General features: G+C 39.7%; 3 protein-coding genes across 14 annotated transcripts in view; 2 read left to right on the forward strand and 1 right to left on the reverse strand.

Annotated features, from left to right (window-relative positions):
- The window catches only part of LOC116058682 (putative mediator of RNA polymerase II transcription subunit 26), a 96,518-nt gene extending 84,847 nt beyond the window's left edge, over positions 1-11,671 (forward strand). For 2 of the 5 annotated variants that reach the window (XM_035999028.1, XM_035999029.1), the window contains exons 9-11: positions 8,543-8,830; positions 10,466-11,434; positions 11,552-11,670. In XM_035999028.1, the coding sequence (XP_035854921.1) occupies positions 8,543-8,830; positions 10,466-11,430 (1,253 nt within the window). In that variant the 3' untranslated portion in view covers positions 11,431-11,434; positions 11,552-11,670. Of the gene's footprint in view, positions 1-8,542; positions 8,831-10,417; positions 11,435-11,551 lie in introns of those variants that run through there. The other 3 variants (XM_035999031.1, XM_035999030.1, XM_035999032.1) reach the window with 3 other exon arrangements.
- The window catches only part of LOC116056993 (scavenger receptor cysteine-rich type 1 protein M160-like), a 1,012,348-nt gene that overhangs the window by 672,085 nt on the left and 319,800 nt on the right, over positions 1-20,463 (reverse strand). The gene's annotated exons all lie outside the window — the stretch shown is intronic.
- Positions 17,937-20,463, forward strand: part of LOC116058684 (WD repeat-containing protein 5-like) — an 11,565-nt gene continuing 9,038 nt past the window's right edge. The window contains exons 1-4 of one of the 2 annotated variants that reach the window (XM_031311515.2): positions 17,937-18,322; positions 19,692-19,800; positions 20,260-20,333; positions 20,433-20,463. The exon at positions 20,433-20,463 is cut by the window's right edge and continues 59 nt beyond it. In XM_031311515.2, coding sequence (XP_031167375.1) covers positions 18,254-18,322; positions 19,692-19,800; positions 20,260-20,333; positions 20,433-20,463 — 283 coding nt within the window. In that variant the 5' untranslated portion in view covers positions 17,937-18,253. The remainder of the gene's footprint in view (positions 18,323-19,691; positions 19,801-20,259; positions 20,334-20,432) is intronic. The other variant, XM_031311514.2, reaches the window with a different exon arrangement.

The raw sequence follows: 20,463 nt of genomic DNA on the forward strand, positions 1-20,463 counted from the left end.
GCTTATGTCATCCCAAAGTGAAAAGTTAAAATAGGTTAAAGAATCAGTGATGATTTAGCAATTTACACAGCGGAGTTGGTCGCTACGTGGCTAGCTCTGCTATGGGTGGAAGTCAATAGGCCAAGGAAGGCAGTAATTGCTTCAGATTTCAGCTCAGCTTTGATCAGCATCAAAACCTTTCAGTCAAAATCTAGGCAGGATATTGTATTTGAAATAGTACAAGCTGCAAACAATCTGTTACAGTCAGGAACCAAGATAACTCTTGAATGGGTACCAGCTCATATAGGAGTTGTAGGCAATGAGTTAGCAGATACATGTGCTAAGCAAGCAGCTGAAAATTACAGCATAGATATTGAGGTCAATTATAGCAAAGCAGAAATTAAAAGTATGAAAAAAAAGGCAAACATTATGGGACAATGGGCAGACTGGAAGACAGTTCTATAATATCCAGAATAAAGTGGGAAAGAGCAACAATATGAACAGAAGCAAGGAGGAGGAGGAGGATGTATTTTCAAGAATGAGGTATGGACATGGTGGTGTGTACTCTCTCTCTTGCGTTGTGTGGTGTTACACACAAAGTCGTCGCTCTTCGTTGGCTATCACAGCCGTTTATTCTGGTAAACAGCAGAATAGTGTTTCACAATCACATTCGTCGCTATAAAGAGCTCCAGTTAGCTAAAATGAAAACTTTCTTTACTGTTGCCACAGTTGTATCATAAAAGTTAGGTTATCAAGCTAAGCCTCAACCAGACTAGCAAGCTAGCACAACGTGGTGAGCTTTTTCATTTAAGCTAAAAAAAAAGAAACAAAACAAACGTGGTCTCTAATATAAAATTAGAGACCTCCCGTGTGGATATACTGCATGCATACTAACATATTATCACAATGCAGTCCCTCCAGGATTTCGCGGCCTTTTTTTGAGATTGTTGCGGCCCAAAATGCCTGATTTTGCGGGAGCTTTTGTAAAAAATTGCGATACAAGTTGCAATGTCTTTTGTATGTTTGTTGCAATTAAGTTGCGGCAGACAGTGAAAGTTGCAAAAAAAGTTGTGATTTTTTTTTTTTGTATAGTTCTTTCAAAATAAAAAGGTAACTTGTTTCGGGGAGAGTAAAACTACTGTGGGCTGAGATTTCCTAGTAACCAAAAAGGCTCAGGATGCTGCAAATGTTGGTATAATATGAAAATGGCTGGTGGATTTAAGACAAAAAATAATAATGAATTGAATGAATCAAATTTGAACATATGTGTCAGTGGCTTGTTACATTGTTAGTTCATTTCCTATCCTGGCTTGGGACACACATTCATACGGTTTGATAAAGTACTTATTGGACTATAACTTATCATTGCACTTACAATAACGAGCGTAGCTTTCCTCAATTTAGGTCATCGTGTCGTCTCATCTCTGGTTTCTTCCTGCATCCACCGTGTGTGTGCCATGGATGTATTAAGAGAACGTGTATGCGCGTCAGTAGCAGGGAGAACTGTATGAGCAGCAGCCCCGCCCGCTGCAGAGAGCCGACAGGGTTGAAACAGCAGTCGCTGACTTTAGAGTGAAAAAACATTACAGCGTACATTGATAAAATGTATACAGGTTGGCAGGACGGTCTGAAATGTTTTGCATGGTCTTTCGCTGTACGTTTTGTCGCAACGTCATACATCCATGGTTGATGCTCCACACCCCTGACCGGCAGCTGATTGGACGGACGTCTGACATGGGTTTGGCTTCTTGAGAATTTCAATAGAGTGTCATGGCAGCTCGTTGAGAATACGATCTAGTATTTTACGAAAATAGTTCACCGAAACGTGTTTCTGAAAACATTTTAAGAGAGAAATAGGCCGTGCAGTTACTGAATCTGTCTTTATTTCAGATCAACAAAGGTCAGTTTAAAAGATTTTCGTCTACTTCTACTGGATAGTCGCGTCGCGTTCAACAGATTAATTTGCATAAAGATGGGCATCGGCCAGCTTTTGGACGCGCAGCATTTTTTCAAATGCAGCACCGCCTTCCCAGAATGATTTGCGTGCACGTTGAAGTCACTTGACATCACCCATAGGAACAGAGTGGAACGCGGAGCGACAGAAGCGTTGCACGGTCAAATGGCTCTGTACCGTTACAGTGGAGCTCAGTATATGCAACTTACCATGAAACAGGCTACTGCAGACTGGTGATGGTGTGTAAGAATTTACCCTAAAGTCTGCAGAATAGCACCAATAGATGGCGCTCATGTTACAGAAAAAGCCTGTCTCATTTGGAAACTACTAGCCAAATGAAAAGTTACCTTTTAATGGCAAGTGGAATTATTAACACATGCTACAGACACACAAGATTAAATAATACTTTGTTAATAATGAAGAAGCATGCTGATGGTGTATTCTGTGGTAGTCCAGAGTAGAGATGGCCCGATACTATTTTTTGCTTCCCGATACCGATTCTGATACCTGAACTTGCGTATCGGGCCGATACCAGTGTGTCATATATTTTATTATATTTTAACAACTGTATACTACTATCTCTGTATGGATGTGATATGATTTCTATCTTTGTTGTCGGTCTGGCTCAGGTTAAACTCTTTGTGAAACATGAACAGTGAATTAGTTCAGAACTAATTAAAAGAACTTTTTTTAATTATAATTATTTTTTTGTTTGTTTGTTTGTTTCATACTTGGAAAGGTTAGACTCAAGCACCACAGCCCGGTCCAGCTGGTGGCGGTAATGCACCATTAAAGTTAGAGGCCAACCGCCATAAAACCGGAAGAAGAAGTTGCAGCAGAACCAGATGTTACTCTTTGAGCAATATGGTGTCTAACATGAGGAGAAACCATATACTGTCTGTAGCTATGTTTCCATCCACACGTTTTTATCCGAATTAAGTGATATTGAATGAAAAATGCCTTATGGAAACAGTAAAATTCGATTGAATTTCATGAATATTGACTCAAAGGAAATACGTTCAGTCTCATCAGATTTTATCTTGATCGATATACAGCTTATGCGATAAATGCTGATGGAAACGTTATTTGAATTGCGATTAAGTTTTAGGTCATTTTATGGTTGCAACGCACCACAAGACGAAGAAGAAGAAGTTTTAGTTCATTTCCGCCCAGTATTTCCTCTCTGTTTGCACACATGGCAGATGTCAACAAAGACAGATGGAAGTGGATGAACTACTGCACTACCGCGAGTGCCGACACAAATGTCCCTTATGATGCAGCGATCGTCTACCACAGCCTGTAGTACGATTGATGGCCAGCCCTTTCGGTTGACTAAATCGCTGTAGCCTTCAGCAGGGGGTGCCTCATCCACTCCAGGTAGGTATATATACCTTCACATCATCCTCGTTCGTATGGCGTTGCACACGGCGTAAACACACCGGTGCATGGTGGTTTTGCTGACCAAACGTTTCGCCTACCACTCTGTTCTCTGCTCATGGAGCCAGTTTGTAGAGCGCAATGGTGATACGCTTCTCGGTTGGAACCGGAGGGCAATAGCTTGCGACATCTGGGGAAAGGGACGGGCCCAAAAAATTACACAACAGGTCAAATGTTGTCTTGGTCATCTGAAAATGCTTCAACCAAAGGGTTTCCGTGAAGTGTCTCTGAACCACGATCTCCCAGAACTGTTTGGAGCGCTGTCGTTCCCACACCACAGGCCGCCTCCGCTGTCGTCGGGCATTTACTACATCTGCATCATCACAGCAATGTGTTGATAGCGTTGTTGTTTTCTTATTATAGCTTGATATGTCGCTATCAGCTGGCACATAAGACTATTACAACTTGTGCAATATTGATCATTTGTTGGTAGATGGCGCGATCCATTTTGTCTTGTTTGCTTGAATGTTGTGCGATTCAGTGCGAAAATGTCTGAAATCAATTCATATACCAATTTGATCGCAAAACAGCATGTGACTTCATTACACACAGGTTTTTATTGGCTTTAAAGCCGTTGGATGGAAACATACTTTCACCAGCTTTATTAGCATGAGTTTTTTTACCCAACTTCAGATAATTCGATTGACGAGTGGATGGAAACTTAGAGAGAGAGAGAGACAGAGAGAGAGAGACAGAGAGAGAGAGAGAGAGAGACAGAGAGAGACAGAGAGACAGAGAGAGAGACAGAGAGAGAGACAGAGAGAGAGAGACAGAGAGAGAGAGAGAGAGACAGAGAGAGAGAGACAGAGAGAGACAGAGAGAGAGAGAGAGAGAGAGAGAGAGAGACAGAGAGACAGAGAGAGACAGAGAGAGACAGAGAGAGAGAGAGAGAGACAGAGAGAGAGACAGAGAGAGAGACAGAGAGAGAGACAGAGAGAGACACAGAGAGAGAGAGACAGAGAGAGACACAGAGAGAGAGAGAGAGAGACAGAGAGAGAGAGACAGACACAGAGAGAGAGAGACAGAGAGAGAGACAGAGAGAGAGAGAGAGAGAGAGAGAGACAGAGAGAGAGACAGAGAGAGAGAGAGACAGAGAGAGAGAGAGACAGAGAGAGAGAGAGACAGAGAGAGAGAGAGAGATCACCTTTTACAGACACGTCAGAAGTATATTTCTTCCACCTCTGCTTATTTGGTTTTCATCCAAATCACTATCTGCAAAGTACCAACAAAAAGATGTCTGTCAGTTGAAGTAGTAGTTTATTAAAGAGTGTAAATGTCCTTGTGGAAAGAAGCGAGGTAGCTGTACATCTTTACTGCTGATGTTAAATACACAAGTTTAAATAAAATGCCATCAGCTGAAAGCAGAAAGAAAAGCTTCCTCACTTCCACCGTCGGACCTTAATCAGTGTGACCCCCAGCGGAAGTAAACAACAGCGCTGCCCGTAGCGTTAGCTGCATGCTGCTGTTGACTGAGCTGAAGACGGTATTGTAGCCGTAGAGCAGATGGTTCTTTCAGCTGGAACTAAGCAACAATGTCTTCAGTTGAGTGTTTGAGAGAGTTTGTCACCGAGCGGCTAACTGCTGCTGCTGAAGAAATATTCCGAGTTGTTGAAAAAACTATCGTCGAGTACGAGGAAGAGATCGCTCGGCAGCGCAGACTGTTGGATGTCGTTTGGAAACCAGAAATCAAGTTACACAGGATAGGTGAGTTTACCCGCTGCTGTCGGAACCATGGTTAGAACCACAGATGGCTACGGAGTCCCTGTTGTGCCAACAAGTGCTGACTGTCAGCACCATCCTCCTACCTTGGAAATGACTTGGCTTAATGAGGGAGGCTTACATTTGACTAACAACTGTTGATAATATACCTTTTTAAATGAGCAATACAACCCATAAAATGCACTTTTCCACTTGTGTTAGAAAGGTTGTTGTGTCTCACAATGAGCTGATTTAATGATGTGTGATGTTGTGTAGAACACTGAATCCCAACCAAGGGTTAGTTACGCTGTTGCCAGGGGATGGTGGAAAGATCATAGAGAAGGTTAACTCATTTGATAAAAACATTTAAATTATGATTTAATAGAATATTCCAGCTGTAACATTGTAAACAATAGAGGTTGCAGTTATGTAGGAGTGAATGAAGACTAGAAAGCAGTCGAGCACAGAAGTTTAGCTAAAAATAATGAATAAATAGTAGAAATAAATAGCTGGTAATAAGTAGTAGGGTAAACGTACCCATTAAGCCCACCAAAATCTGAGTTCAGTTATTTTTCATAAATACTGACAGTTTATTAACATAATCATGTGTTGAAATGTAAGATTAATCTCTCATTTGAAAATAAATTAATTTATTTGTGTATATTTTATCATACAAAATAAAGATATTTTATGAATAAAGTCAAAAGTCTGGCATGGGCTTAATTGGTACCGTGGCACCATTTAAGCCCACATGTGTTCCAAATAAGCCCACAATAAAAATAATTGACAAAATATAAAAAAAATATTATTTTAAAGTTAGTGAAAACACCAAATATGTATTCAATAATATGTCTTACATTAACAAGTATCTACAAAAAACATTTAATTTTATGTTTGGCTTGCTTTAGCCAATTTGTCACCTGAACCAATAATAACAAACCACAAACATGACTTGAGGAGCAGCTTGTGAACAAGAGACTACAATTATTATTCTGATAAGCTACATTCATAGGTTTTAGTTTGTTTTAATATTGATAATATAACAATTTTTAAAGTAGTAAAAACACTGACACTGAAACGGTCATTGACCTGTCTTAAATTAAAATTTACGTTACATTACATAGTTTGTTGGCATGCTTTTGCCAACTCTTCACCTGCACTAATAACGTTTTAACATCAGATATCAAACATGACTTGCAAAACAGCTCAAAGAAGAGGCTAGCCTACTTGCATTGCTTTTAGTTTCTTTTTGTACAGTATTTCGATTTCTTGGTGGTTTGCCAGGTGAAAAGGGCCAGCACTCTGCAGGTTAGCCCGGCAAACGATGAACCTCCGTTCAATATTTTCAACCTCAAAAGGCGACATGCCTCGATGATTTTAGGACAACTGTTGTAATTCTTCCATTTTGTTGTCATTTTTCTCACTGTATACAAATGATTATGCAAATTAGGTTACATAACAATACATCTGGCCAGTGTGTGATCTGTGAGGTACTCTTGTTAATGAAGTCAGTAAGGTAAAAGAACATCAAAGTCACAGGATTACAGTGAAAATCAAAAATTCCTATCAAACTCATAATTTCAGTCAATTTCTATTGAAACATGAGATGGGCTTAAATGGTTCTACAGTGACTACCGGGGAAATAAAGATGATATGTTCACACCAAAATTAAATATATTTATAAAGCTATGCCTGGAGCCTAAATATGCTGTAAACTTGCCATCATAGTTGTCCCTCTGTTGCCAAACTTTCAGAATTATCAATGTATTTTCATTCAAAGTTGCCTTGTGCTAGCTGCTTTTTAGCTCACTGTACCATTTAAGCCCACCTTGAAAAAAAGGCATTTTTAAAAGATATTTAGCCCACCCAAACCATTTATTGTGTCTTAATTTGTAGATTGATGTAAAATGAATCAGAAAACATTCAGTGTACATATTTAACATTTTTAATCCTTCGGCAGTGTATCTATCAGTATGGCTATATTTTGACCTTGTGATTAGCTCGCTACGCTAACTAGCAAAACTCATCTTTCCAAATGAAATCAAATAGTACAAATTGACAAACGATTTGATAATACACAACAATCAAATCATTAATCTCTCATTTTACATAATATGAATGTACTTATCAAGTTAGTGGTTTTAAATTGTTGAAAATAGATTCCTTCTGAGGGGTCCCAAAACACCAAAGTTTTGAGGCGACTTTCTGTGAGCCTCTTTGAGACTGCACTGATGTAGGCTCACATAACTCAACATTGACAAATGTGATTGGTTCTCAACAAAAACTGACGTGTAACTAAGAACTTGTTAGATTGGATAAAATAATGAGTAGCAGAAGACAGCCCCCTCTTTTTTTTTAAATTGACTTCAAAGTTGCAAGTGGGCTTAAATGGTGCCTGGGCTTAATGGGTACGTTTACCCTACCAAATAGTTGTAATGAGTAGCTAAAAGAAGTGGAGAAAGGGTTATAATAGTAACCTGAAAGTACTGCATAAGCAGCTTAAATGGTTAGCTGAAAGTAATGGATTAATGGTTAAAACATTCAGCCTCACTTTAGGTAGATATAGTAGTAGGATTGTTAACCAAACCAACCTAAACATTTACAATTCAACAAGAAAAAATAACAATATCCACTTTATATAATGAATTATTACACAATTGGAACAGGTAGATAGATAGATAGATAGATAGATAGCAGTTTATATTCAAATTTGAACAAACTTTGGGAATTGATGAAGGGGTACATGAGCTCATCTGACAGGACGGTGGGGGGACCTCAGACCAAAAAGTTGTGAACCAGTGGTGAAGAGTTTTAAAAATGTAATCCTTTTGTTCATTAACCCTGACGACAGTGGTTCCCAAACTGGAGGGCCTCAAGTTATAACACATCATCATTTGGTCCTCATATTTAATAAATACATATCTATTCAGTTAAAGGTCTTAGGTCCAACTAATCGTTGACTGTATAAAAAACATCGGGGTAGACAGCACATATTGTGTGTTTTCATGTTTGGCTGAGAAGATATGATGCAAAATACATAATCTGGTTACAGCGGAAAGCATATCACCTGGACTATTCAGGTTATTCCTGTACTGTGTGGGACAAATCTGTTTAACACATCAGATTTAAATTTTTGATTTTACAATAATTAAAGCCTCTGTCCTGTTTGACAGGTCCTGAAACATCCCCTACTTAATCTTTTATTTTACATAAAAAATAACTGGGACCAAACTAGCAATTGAGATCATAAAGTCATTATGATAATGTTTACTGAGTAATAAATTAAGTGAGAAGTAGTGTCATTTTCTCATAGACTTCTATAAAACAGACTTATTTTTGGAGCCTACTGAAAATGAGAGAGAACGCAGCTTTAATGAGCTGCAGCATTGGCTTCACTTTTTAAAGAGAGCAAGTGTTCTGGTCTTTTCTCCAATAACAGTCCTATCTTATTTCTTTTGTTGTCTGTCCCTCCAGAGCTCCCACAGCAACATGTCTGTAAGGAGGAGGAGGTTCTCTCTGACCAGCAGCTAAACATGCCAGTTATAACCTCTGTGGTATCAGAAGCAAACAGTGACCACCAGCTCCTCTCTCACAACTCTCATGAAGCTGAGAGCCAAGATCAGAAAGGAGGCAAGCATGGAGACTCAGGATCAACTAGAAATGCAGAGCCAGAACCAAAGAAGAGACGACGCAAGAGCAGAAGTCACAGCAACAACGTAGACAACACTAACGTGTCAGAGATTCACCCTAATACTCAAACAGGTAAAAAGTCTTTCATATGTGACACATGTGGGTAAGTTTACAGGCACGTCTCTGCTGATTGGCTGTCACCTGGGACACAGCCAGTAAACCAGAGACACGCCCACCAAACCAGAGAAAACAGAACTCAACGCCTGTTGCACACGTTTCACACCGTTCAGAGGAAACATGTTGTTCAACCAGGTACCGCAGCAACAAGGTGCACACCGATTTGAGATTGAGATAGGTTTTACATTTCTGAGTGACTGACATCAGTTTATATTACAGTATAAGAATGTTTAAGTGCCTTTTGGCTATTTTTATACACTAGCTTTTGTGTCTGACACGATTCTGGCCAAATGTTTTGCATTTTTGTTTGATAAATGACAAATGGTTGATTGTTTTGGAGAGTGTGATCAGCTATGTGATGCATGGTTTGGGAAACTTCCTGTATCATCAAAATAAAAGTTATTGCTTAAGAAAGATCATCACAATTATCAGTGTGTCTTTGACCAGTGGTAGGAAAGATAATCCTCTGTGATCCATCCCATGTACTCTTGGTAATTGTAGATTCTGACCAACAGAAGGCAGCAGTTCAGTGTTTCTATGGACTCAAGAATCACAGCTTTTTATCAGAGGAACTCAATTTAATTACAGTGATCCATTGACTCACTTTAGATTCTTCATCATGCAGCATTACGCACGGGGGTCACACCAGTATTTTTATGATTGCAACAATTTGTGATTGTTAACACCTTGCCAAAATCAACGCATCAATTAGTGGTATCCCTCACCCCGAGAAACAATTTAAAGACGAAAGTCTAATAGGCAAACACATGTTTCTTAATGCAGGTTTTGTCACAAACAGTATTAAAGTTTGGACTGATAACGAGGACATTAAGTGTTAACGATTGTGTGAGAGCTTAACGGCTGTATTTCCAGACTTTGACATTTGATGATACTGTATATGCACAGTATTAAAGACAGATATTTAGTTATTTACACTGTGTTCTGCCGTTATCTAATGGTAGTGTATTTGATGCTGTCCTGTATTCCATGCAGTCGGGCCATCTCCTCCTCCTGCACTCCGTAGTGGACAATGTGAAGGTAAGAGGGCGCTGATTAAATATTTAGAACAAATTTTGATTTGAGTTGGATTTTACAAGGTGTTTATGGAACAATTATCACTCAGTACAAGCGCAAATAACACTGCTGGATTTAACCTTCATGATAACGTGGATCTATGAAGCAAAATAAACAAATCACAAATTTTGCATGGGAAGTGGCGTACACACATTTTCAGCACCGTTTTGTGCATACGCCACGTTTATAAATGAGACCCCAGGTCTTTCTACAGTAACAGCGGTATCCTATTGCTTTTGTTGTCTGTCCCTCCAGAGCTCCCACAGCAACATGTCTGTAAGGAGGAGGAGGTTCTCTCTGACCAGCAGCTCTGTATTCAGGAGAGGAACTCCAGTCTGGACCAAGAGGACCCAGAGCCTCCACAGATTAAAGAGGAACAGGAGGAACTGTGCACCAGTCAGGAGGGAGAGCAGTTTTTACTGAAGCAGGAGACTGATACCTTTATGTTGACTCCTACTTATGAGGAAAGTGACCACCAGCTCCTCTCTCACAACTCTCATGAAGCTGAGAGCCAAGATCAGAAAGGAGGCAAGCATGGAGACTCAGGATCAACTAGAAATGCAGAGCCAGAACCAAAGAAGAGACAACGCAAGAACAGAAGCAACCATTTGAAAAACACTACCTTGTCAGAGATTCACCGTAATACTCAAACAGGTGACACATGTGGGAAAGATGTAAAGTATGATTCAGCATTTCAGAGACACCTGAGAGTCCACAGAAGTAAGAAGCCATATTCCTGCAAATCATGTGGAAAAGATTTTGTAAGTAAAACTCAACTGAAAATCCACATGAAAACGTACACAGGTCATAAGCCATACATTTGCAAGACCTGCGGGAAATTATTATGTAGTCGCTCAACACTAAAAAGGCATATGAGAATCCATACAGGTGAGAAGCCATATTCTTGCAAAACATGTGGGAAAGATTTTGAACGTAATGAGGGCCTAAGAGACCATATGAGAACCCACACAGGTGAGAAGCCATATTTATGCAAAACATGTGGAAAAGATTTCCGACAAAATAGTGCTTTGTTGGTCCACATGAGAATCCACACAGGTGACAAGCCGTATATTTGCAAGATCTGTGAGAAAGGATTTTTTGATGTTTCATCATTAAAAAGGCATATGCGAATCCATACAGGTGAGAAGCCATATTCTTGTAAAACGTGTGGAAAAGATTTCAGACAAAGTAGTGCCTTGTTGGTCCACGTTAGAACACACACTGGTGAGAAGCCTTATGTATGCAAGACATGTGGAAAAGACTTTAAACAAAGCTATGCCTTGTTGGTTCACATTAGAACCCACACCGGTGAGAAGCCATATTCTTGCAAAAGATGTGGAAAAGATTTTGGACAAAATAGTGGCTTGTTGGTGCACATGAGAACTCACACAGGTGAGAAGCCGTTCGTTTGCAAAATTTGCAGGGAAAGCTTCTGTGATGCTTCAGGTTTAATAAAGCATATGCGAACCCATAAAGGATAAAATCGAATCCAATATCGATCCCTCAAATGTGACTTTTTTTTATAATTATGTTAGCTAATCTCCCTCTTCTCACCTTGGCCTACCCGCATGTGTCACTCATGTCACATTTTATGAACAATAACAAGCCAAAATGCTTATGTTATCAATAGTTAAGTCGTACTGGTTTTCTAACTGCATTGCGAGTTATAGGAGCTTAGCTGGTAGCTTCATGGAGACAGCTAAAGTTAATGTTCGCTGCCCTACAGCTGTCAGAGTTAGCTTCAACTTTATTTATTACCTTCTAACAGCTGTATTCTCAGTAACGTAACAATCTGCAAGAAACAGGTTGCTTTTAAATCACTAAAATGGTAGTGAGGGCACCATTTGGCACCATTTGGCTTAGTTATTAATGCAGTTAGCATCGTTTGTTACTTACCTAGTTTATGACAAATGGTTTCGGCTGTGCTTTCTAACATGATGTCATTGTGCTAACCGTGCACCGTTAGCCTTTACAACAGAGTTTCATTACAGAGTTCTTTGTTGATTTGTGTTTGTCGCTGTGTGCTCGTGGTGGAAAATAAATGTAAACAAAGTTGCGTGCAGGTCCCCTCAAGGCCAGGCTGATGTTAGAAGCCCCTCTAGTGGACAGAACGTTTAACAACAACCACATGCCCGGTTAAATAAAGGTTAAATACATTTTTTTTTTTAAAAACATGCTTGTAGTGGCATTGACGATGCATAAGCCTGAGTAGTGTAGTACATATTATTTAACAGGCTGCATTTGAGCATTAAATATTTGAATATTGTTCGAATATAAAAACAAATCAATTGGAATTCGAATGCTATTATAGAGGAAGATTGACAGCTCTAATACATACTGATCCCCAATTGCTCCTGATGGCCGTGCCATATGTGTGTGAATATTTATCTGATGCGCAGGTGGCACCTTGTATGGTAGCTTCCGCCACTAGTGTACAAATGTGTGTCCAAACCCACAAGAAGTCCTTTTTAACTGTATTGGATGGAATTTTAAAAGAAACCTAAGATAAACGGAGTTTAGAGGCTGTACTACACTACAAAACCACAATGCTCCAGGGTATATATTATTGTATTATTTAATGTCTTCTGTTTGCTGGTTTTGCGTGCCCATATGTGTTGACGGGTCACATTTCCCCAGTAGCGACAATAAAGTATTTATCAAAATATTTTCCGTTCAATGCAATTTAATTTTACAGACTTAAATGATAACAATTCTAAGTGGAGCAAACCCTACCTCATTTACACTTTCCAAACCCAGCAGAATAGCATCGAGGTGATTTGAGAATTTTTTTTTTTATTATATAGTCTTATTACATGCAAAGCGAGATATTTCAAGCCTTCATTTGTTATAATTTTGATGATTATGGCTTACAGCTTATGAAAACCCCAAATTCAAAATCTCAGAAAATTAGAATATTACATGAAATCATTAAAAAAAGGATTTTAAATACAGAAATGTTGGCCCTCTGAAATATATAATCATGCATATGTACTCAGTACTTGGTTTAGGCCCCTTTTGCATGAATTACTGCCTCGTTAGTGCGGCGTGGCATGGATGCTATTCGCCTGTGGCACTGCTGAGGTGTTATGGAAGACCAGGATGCTTCAGTAGCGGCCTTCAGCTCTTCTGCATTGTTCGGTCTCATGTCTCTCATCTTTCTCTTGGCAATGCCCCATAGATTATCTATGGGGTTCAGGTCAGGCGAGTTTGCTGGCCAATCAAGCACAGTAATCCCATGGTCATTGAACCAGGTTTTGGTACTTTTGGCAGTGTGGGCAGGTGCCAAGTCCCGCTGGAAAATGAAGTCCGCATCTCCATGAAGCTTGTCTGCTGAAGGAAGCATCTAGTTCTCTAAAATGTCCTAGTAGACGGCTGTGAGGACTCTGGACTTAATAAAGCACAGTGGACCAACACCAGCATATGACATGGCTCCCCAAATCAACACATCCCTGCTGCTTGTGTACCTTTTTCTTCCACACTTTTCCCTTCCACTTAACTTTCTCTTAATGTGCTTTGATACAGAACTTCGAGAACATCCAATTTCTTTTGCAATTACCTTTTGAGGCTTTCCCTCCTTGTGGAGGGTGTCAATGATGGTTTTCTGCACAACTGTCAGGACAGCAGCCTTCCCCATGATTGTGAATTCTACTGAACCAGAATGAGAGACCATTTAAAGGCTCAGGAACCTTTTGCAGGTGTTTTGGATTAATTAGCTGATTAGAGTGTAACACTTTGAGCCTACAATATTAAACCTTTTCACAATATTCTCTGAGTTGAATTTGGGGTTTTCATAAGCTGTAAGTCATAATCATCAAAATTATAACAAATAAATGCTACGTTTACACGTGGCCGGCTATTTTCATAAACATTTTAACCTCTCCGTTTTCAAAAATAACGTTGTGCACAGCTGTCATTTTTCAGAAAAGTGTTCGTTTACACATACCTGTGTATATGTCGTCAAGAGCACGCCAGACCTGTAGGTGGCAGTGTAATGAGAAGCTCAAGCCCACGTTAGCCAATCAGAATCCCGAAAATAGCAACAACAGCAACGAATCACTTCCTTTCTCTTCTCTTCCTCACTTCCTTGGCTGACTACCTCCTTTTGTCTCAGTTTACATGCAAACGTGCAAACAAAGTTTTCCAAAATCTCCACTCTGGCCAGAGTTTTTAGAAAGAATCGTTTTCAGAGGCAAATTCTCCATTTGCATTTAAATGAAGGGCACAAACGAAGGGAAATGTCTCAGTTTTTCAAAATAACCATGTATGTGTAAACGGGGTAAAAGGCTTGAAATATCTCGCTTTGCATGTAATGAGTTAGGACAGTTAGGACAAACTGCTTCTGCTGAAGAAATATTCAGAGTTTTTGATAAAACTATCGCAGAGTACGAGGAAGAGATTGATCATCGGAGCAGACTGTTGGATATTGTTTGGAAACCAGAAATAAAGTTGCACAGGATAGATGTATCCCTGGCACTGAAAGTATGGGCAACTTATTGTTTTTGGAAAGATTTTCTGCAGCGCAATCACATTCATGAGGGACTTGGATGCTCAAAAATTGGCACACTTGTCAGACTTTTGTATTTAAATCAAATTTTTGTATTGATTGGGCTCGAGCGTGGCCACCCGTCTCCATAGCAAAAGCATGCCAGGTTTGGGATAAAGTTTCTTTGATGTTCACGGAATTTGACGGGATTATTGTTCTCATCTGTAGAAACCTATAAAAAAAAAAAATTATGTTTTTGCTTTACAGGAAGTCTTCCATAGACTTTCGTGTTCATTTTTTTATTTCATGACCACGTTTTAAAGGTCTTTAGGAGCACAAAAACTCAAACTTTTGCAAGCATGTTCAAACTAGTTATTACTTTGATATGTTAATTGGGCTTGGGCGTGTTTAGCCAACTGTTTCAACCGTTTAGTCAGTACTTACTTTTAAAAAACGTTTAGCTCTTTGAACCGCTTCTAGATTACTTTTAGAACTGTAAATATTTGAACATTACTTTTAGCTTGACTTCTGTGTGCACTTGCTAACTAGTTTTCACACGCTAACATAAAAAACCTAACCTAACCTAACTAAAAAACCTAAACCTTTTATTTGCCTTATGTGAATATGTGTATATATCTTTCAAATTTAAATGTTTATTTTTTTTAAATTGGTTAAGCTACTCTACGCTTTTCCATGTTCCCAAAGCTAACAGCAAAACCATTACCAACCAAGGGTAAGTGTTGGAGGGGTACTCCAACACTTACCCTTGGTTGGTAATCACTGAGCTATGCTACCAGTTATTCTACATTAAATGAAGCTTCACTTAACTGAAGCTAATGTAATTAAATGCATAAATAAACTTAATAAATGCAGCAAGCTAAGCTACATAAACATAGGAAAAGTAGTTATAGTTAACTACATTAAAGCTATTTTTTATACATCCATGTACACAACCCTGATACTCAGCAATTTTATTTCAGATCTTAGCAGAACATTGAGCAGTGCTTAAGCTTAACAAATGCTTAAGGAAATGTAGCTTGATATGTGTTTGTGGCTACCAATTAGGAACAATAGTGTAGCAAAATATCAAGTCTTATAGACAGGGTCAATTTTTTACAAAATCAGAACCCCGAAGGCATTTTGTGATTATTTATATTGTACAACATTTCTAGGGGTATTAAGGGGTGCTGAATCCAAATCTGCTGTATACGAAGCTCAAAAATGTCCCAAAATGCCTCAAACTTGAGAAATTCAAAATGGCCGCCACCGCCAGGCTGAAATCTATTTTTCAGTATATCTTTTTGACTAAACAAGGTACAAACATGAATTAAATGTGCTTTTGTAAGTTGTAAGATATTGCAAAAATGGTTGTTTTTAACTATGAATAATTACTCAGTTATTATTATTATTATTATTATTATTATTATTATTATTATTATTATTGTTGTTGATATTATCAGGCTACATTTACTTACTTTGTATTTTGTTGAGGTCAAATGTACAAACAAATACAAAAAGTTACAAACTACTATTTAACAATAGTAGTAATAATAATAATAATAATAATAATAACAACTGAGTAATTATTCATAGTTAAAAACAACTATTTTTGCAATATCTAAGCAGTTTCTTCACATTACATCTCAAATCTGAATATGGCATTGAATTCCCCATGTAGGACAACTTACAAAAGCACATTTAATTCATGTTTGTACCTTGTTTAGTCAAAAAGATATACTGAAAAATAGATTTCAGCCTGGCGGTGGCGGCCATTTTGAATTTCTCAATTTTGAGGCATTTTGGGACATTTTTGAGCTTCATATACATCAGATTTGGATTCAGCACCCCTTAATACCCCTAGAAATGTTGTACAATATAAATAATCACAAAATGCACTTTAAATAAGCACATTTTAAGAAATTCTGCCTAGACTATTATGATATTCTAGTCTGGATCAATGACAGTGACTTTCCAGGATAATTGCCTCATGTCTAGCGCTGCCGGATGTCCCTTGCCTTCTGCTCTCTGTGTGTGCTATTCTCAACCAGGCAGGCCTGCTTGGTTCGTTCAGAGAATGATTGTAAAGATTTAATAAGAATATGTTAGATCATTTCCTCTCTAACTGGGAGGTTTTAGGACTGATTGGTGGGATTGCTGTGGACGAAGTACACACGGAGATACACTGGTATTTAACCATGTATCAGCTGATTTATAACAAGTTACTTCCCGAGACTATTTTGCAGAGCAACCATTGTTGTGTCGGGAGCGACTTTTGATTGGTTTAAAGAAATGCAAACAACCCAGAGCCTTTTTTTTCTCTTGTCCCAGAATGTTTTAGAGCTGGAAATGCGAGACTAATGATGTCCTATCCTGTGCTGCATTTGTCTAAATATGGAGTTATGGCTACTATTAGTCAAAATATTTAACCCTGTCACATTTTGACAAACAGTATTGAATGCTTGATACTTCTTAATAGATGACTTAACTGTTATTTATATGTTTTTATTAATATTTTTTGCTACATTGGCTTCTGATCAAGTTCAGGATCCAATTTAAAGTTCTTGTTCTTACATATAAAGGTTTCCATGGTCAGGCTCCTGTTTATATCTCAGACCTGCTCCATCTATACACTACTAACAGGTCCCTCAGGTCTTCTAACCAGGGACTAGACTAGTTTATGTCTCAGACCTGCTCCATCCGTACCCTACTATCAGGTCTCTCCGGTCTTCTAACCAAGGACTACTGGGGGGGTCCCACGCACTCGTTTAAAAACTAAAGGTGACGTTCCTTTGAAGCGGTGGCTCCAAGCCTGTGGAACGCCCTTCCTACTCTCCTACGTTCTGCAGTCTCTGTTGAAGCTTTTAAAAAGCAGCTGAAGACACGTTTGTTTAAATTCGCTTTTGACTCCAAGTTTAGGTTTTAATCATTGAAATGATTTTCATTGGTCGTTCAATTATTATTTTCTTTTTTCCCTTGCTTATGTTCTGTTTTGTACTGTATTTTTATAAATGTTTATCATGTGAAGCACTTAGTGACTTTGTCTGTAAAAGGTGCTATATCAAATAAACTTATTATTATTATTATTTACAGGATAATCAGGAAAAATCTGAAAGCCTCATCAAATCCTAGGGTAAATTAAGTGCTTCACAGTACAAAATTAAAATAAACAAAAACACAATTAACAGTCAAATGTTAACTAAACTAAATGTTTGACTTAGAAGTGACCTGAAACAAAGGAAATCTTATTGAGATTCTACAAGAATTAACTTGAATATTGTTTATGTTGACACAGTAGCATCCAACTATTTTTCAGTTCACCATTTTGTCTTTATAATATGAGATAATACCCATCACAAGTATCCAGAGACCATGTGACAGCTTTAAAAAGCCGTTTGCTTAACCAATATATCAAATTTAAGCAAACTTCAGTATTTTATTTCGTTATTAACTCGCTCCAGAAGGTGGCAGTAGTGCAACACAATGCCAGCTGCAGTTACACCCAAAGAAGAGGGAAACTCAGTCACGCATGCGCTGTAGCAGCTACGTGCCTCCAGCCAGCACATTCTTGCTCTGTAGCTAGCCGAAGCTAAAAGGCTAGCCCCTATCTGCTCTAACGGTCCGATCTAGACCCGGTCCAGACTCCAGGCCCAACTCACGGTAACACGGCACCGGTTCTGACCCGGAAGCTGTGCTGACTGCTGAGTACAGCTACAGTTGTATCGGCTGTTAGCATCGGCAGGTAGCGTTAGCTTTAGCTCCGCCTCAGCAGCAGGGAATCAAAACAGAGCTAACAGAAGTTAGCAGCCTGAGAGCTGGACAACATGGCGACGGAGGAGAAGAAGCCAGAGACAGAAAACATCAAACAGTCGTCGTCAGGGTCCGGCAGCAAGGTGAGACACACAGCGGACACACACACACACACACACACACACACACACACACACACACACACACACACACACACACACACACACACACACACACACCCAGCGGACACACACACACACAGCGGACACACACACACACACACAGAGTGGACACACACACACACACCCAGAATCAGAATCAGAATCAGAAAGGGCTTTATTGCCAAGTACGTTGCACATACGAGGAATTTGTCATGGTGTTGTTGGAGCATGTCACACATACAAATATAAGAAGGATAAAAAGATATAAACAATATAAGTATAACACACACACACAGCGGACACGGACACACACACACACACACACGGTGGACACACACACAGTGGACACACACACACACACAGTGGACACACACACACACACACACACGCAGTGGACACATACACACATACATATACACACACACACACACACACACGGAGCGGACACATACACACACACACAGTCACACACACACACACACAGCGGACACGGACACACACACACACACAGCGGACACACACACACACACACACACTCACACTCACACACACACACACACACAGTCACACACACACAGTCAGTCACACACACACACACACACACACACACAGCGGACACACACACAGTCACTCACACACAGTGGACACACATACACAAAGTCACACAGACACACACACACAGCACTTGGACTTAAGTACAGTACTGGAGTAAATGTACTGTATATGTAGTTCCATTACACCCTGTAGCTGTAAACAGACCTGACTCTGTTATTAAGTATTACATATCAGATATTCTTTACTTTCTGTTTGCACAGGTACAATGATAATAATAAAATATATTTATGTAACTAACCTCATTAACTTCAGATAAACTTGTTTTGTATGAAACAAGGGGAACATTGTTTGTTTGGATACCTCAGTATTTATATTAGTGTTAAGATATGAAAAGATATTGTATAATGTGTGTGTGAGCAGTAACTCTCTCTGTGTGTGTGTGTGTGTGTGTGTGTGTGTGTGTGTGTGTGTGTGTGCAGTGTAAGGTGTGTGTGTGAGCAGTAACTCTCTGTGTGTGTGTGTGTGTGCGCAGTGTAAGGTGTGTGTGTGAGCAGTAACTCTGTGTGTGTCTGCAGTGTAAGGTGTGTGTGAGCAGTAACTCTGTGTGTGTGTGTGTGTGTCTGCAGTGTAAGGTGTGTGTGAGCAGTAACTCTCTGTGTGTGTGTCTGCAGTGTAAGGTGTGTGTGTGAGCAGTAACTCTCTGTGTGTGTCTGCAGTGTAAGGTGTGTGTGAGCAGTAACTCTGTGTGTGTGTGTGTGTGTGTGTGTGAGCAGTAACTCTCTGTGTGTGTCTGCAGTCCAATCCGGCCAAATCAAACTACACCGTGAAGTTCACGCTGGCCGGACACACGAAGGCCGTCTCGTCTGTCAAGTTCAGCCCCAACGGAGAGTGGCTCGCCAGCTCCTGTGAGACCACACACACACACACACACACACACACACACACACACACACACACACACAAACCTAAAGGGTCATCTGATAGCAGAAACCTTTGAATTTAGTTTAAAACTAGCAGAAGTATAAACTATATAAATGAAATACTTGAAGTTTACAATGCTGTTTTAACAGTCAGCGACAGAGGAGCCCCGTGTGTACATATAGGGCTGGGCGTCCATATATCACTGATATAAAGATGTCTCTTGTGTAGGTTTTTTAAATATATTTCTCCCTTCAGCCTTGGCTTCACCTTTCAGACCCGTAAGCGTCGTCCATTATCTCTACAGTCTGGGGAACAGACACACTTGACTGCTGCCATGTCAGCGTCTGTCAGTCCCTGAACGCATCACCCCTTCACACTCACTATTGTTGTTCCATGCTGTGATGTTTTGAGGTTGCGGTAACCATGGTAACGTCTCTGTGCAGCTGCCGATAAGCTGATAAAGATCTGGGGAGCGTTCGACGGGAAGTTTGAGAAATCCATCGTCGGACACAAACTGGTGAGACGCCCAAGTCCTGATCCTGAACCCAGTCTGGATTCAGACTAGTCCTGGTTCTGACGTGTGTGTGTGTGTGTGTGTGTGTGTGTGTGTGTGTAGGGCATCTCGGATGTCTCCTGGTCTTCAGACT

The sequence above is a fragment of the Sander lucioperca genome, chromosome 2, assembly GCF_008315115.2.
Source record: "Sander lucioperca isolate FBNREF2018 chromosome 2, SLUC_FBN_1.2, whole genome shotgun sequence".
In the NCBI taxonomy this organism is placed as follows: Eukaryota; Metazoa; Chordata; class Actinopteri; order Perciformes; family Percidae; genus Sander; species Sander lucioperca.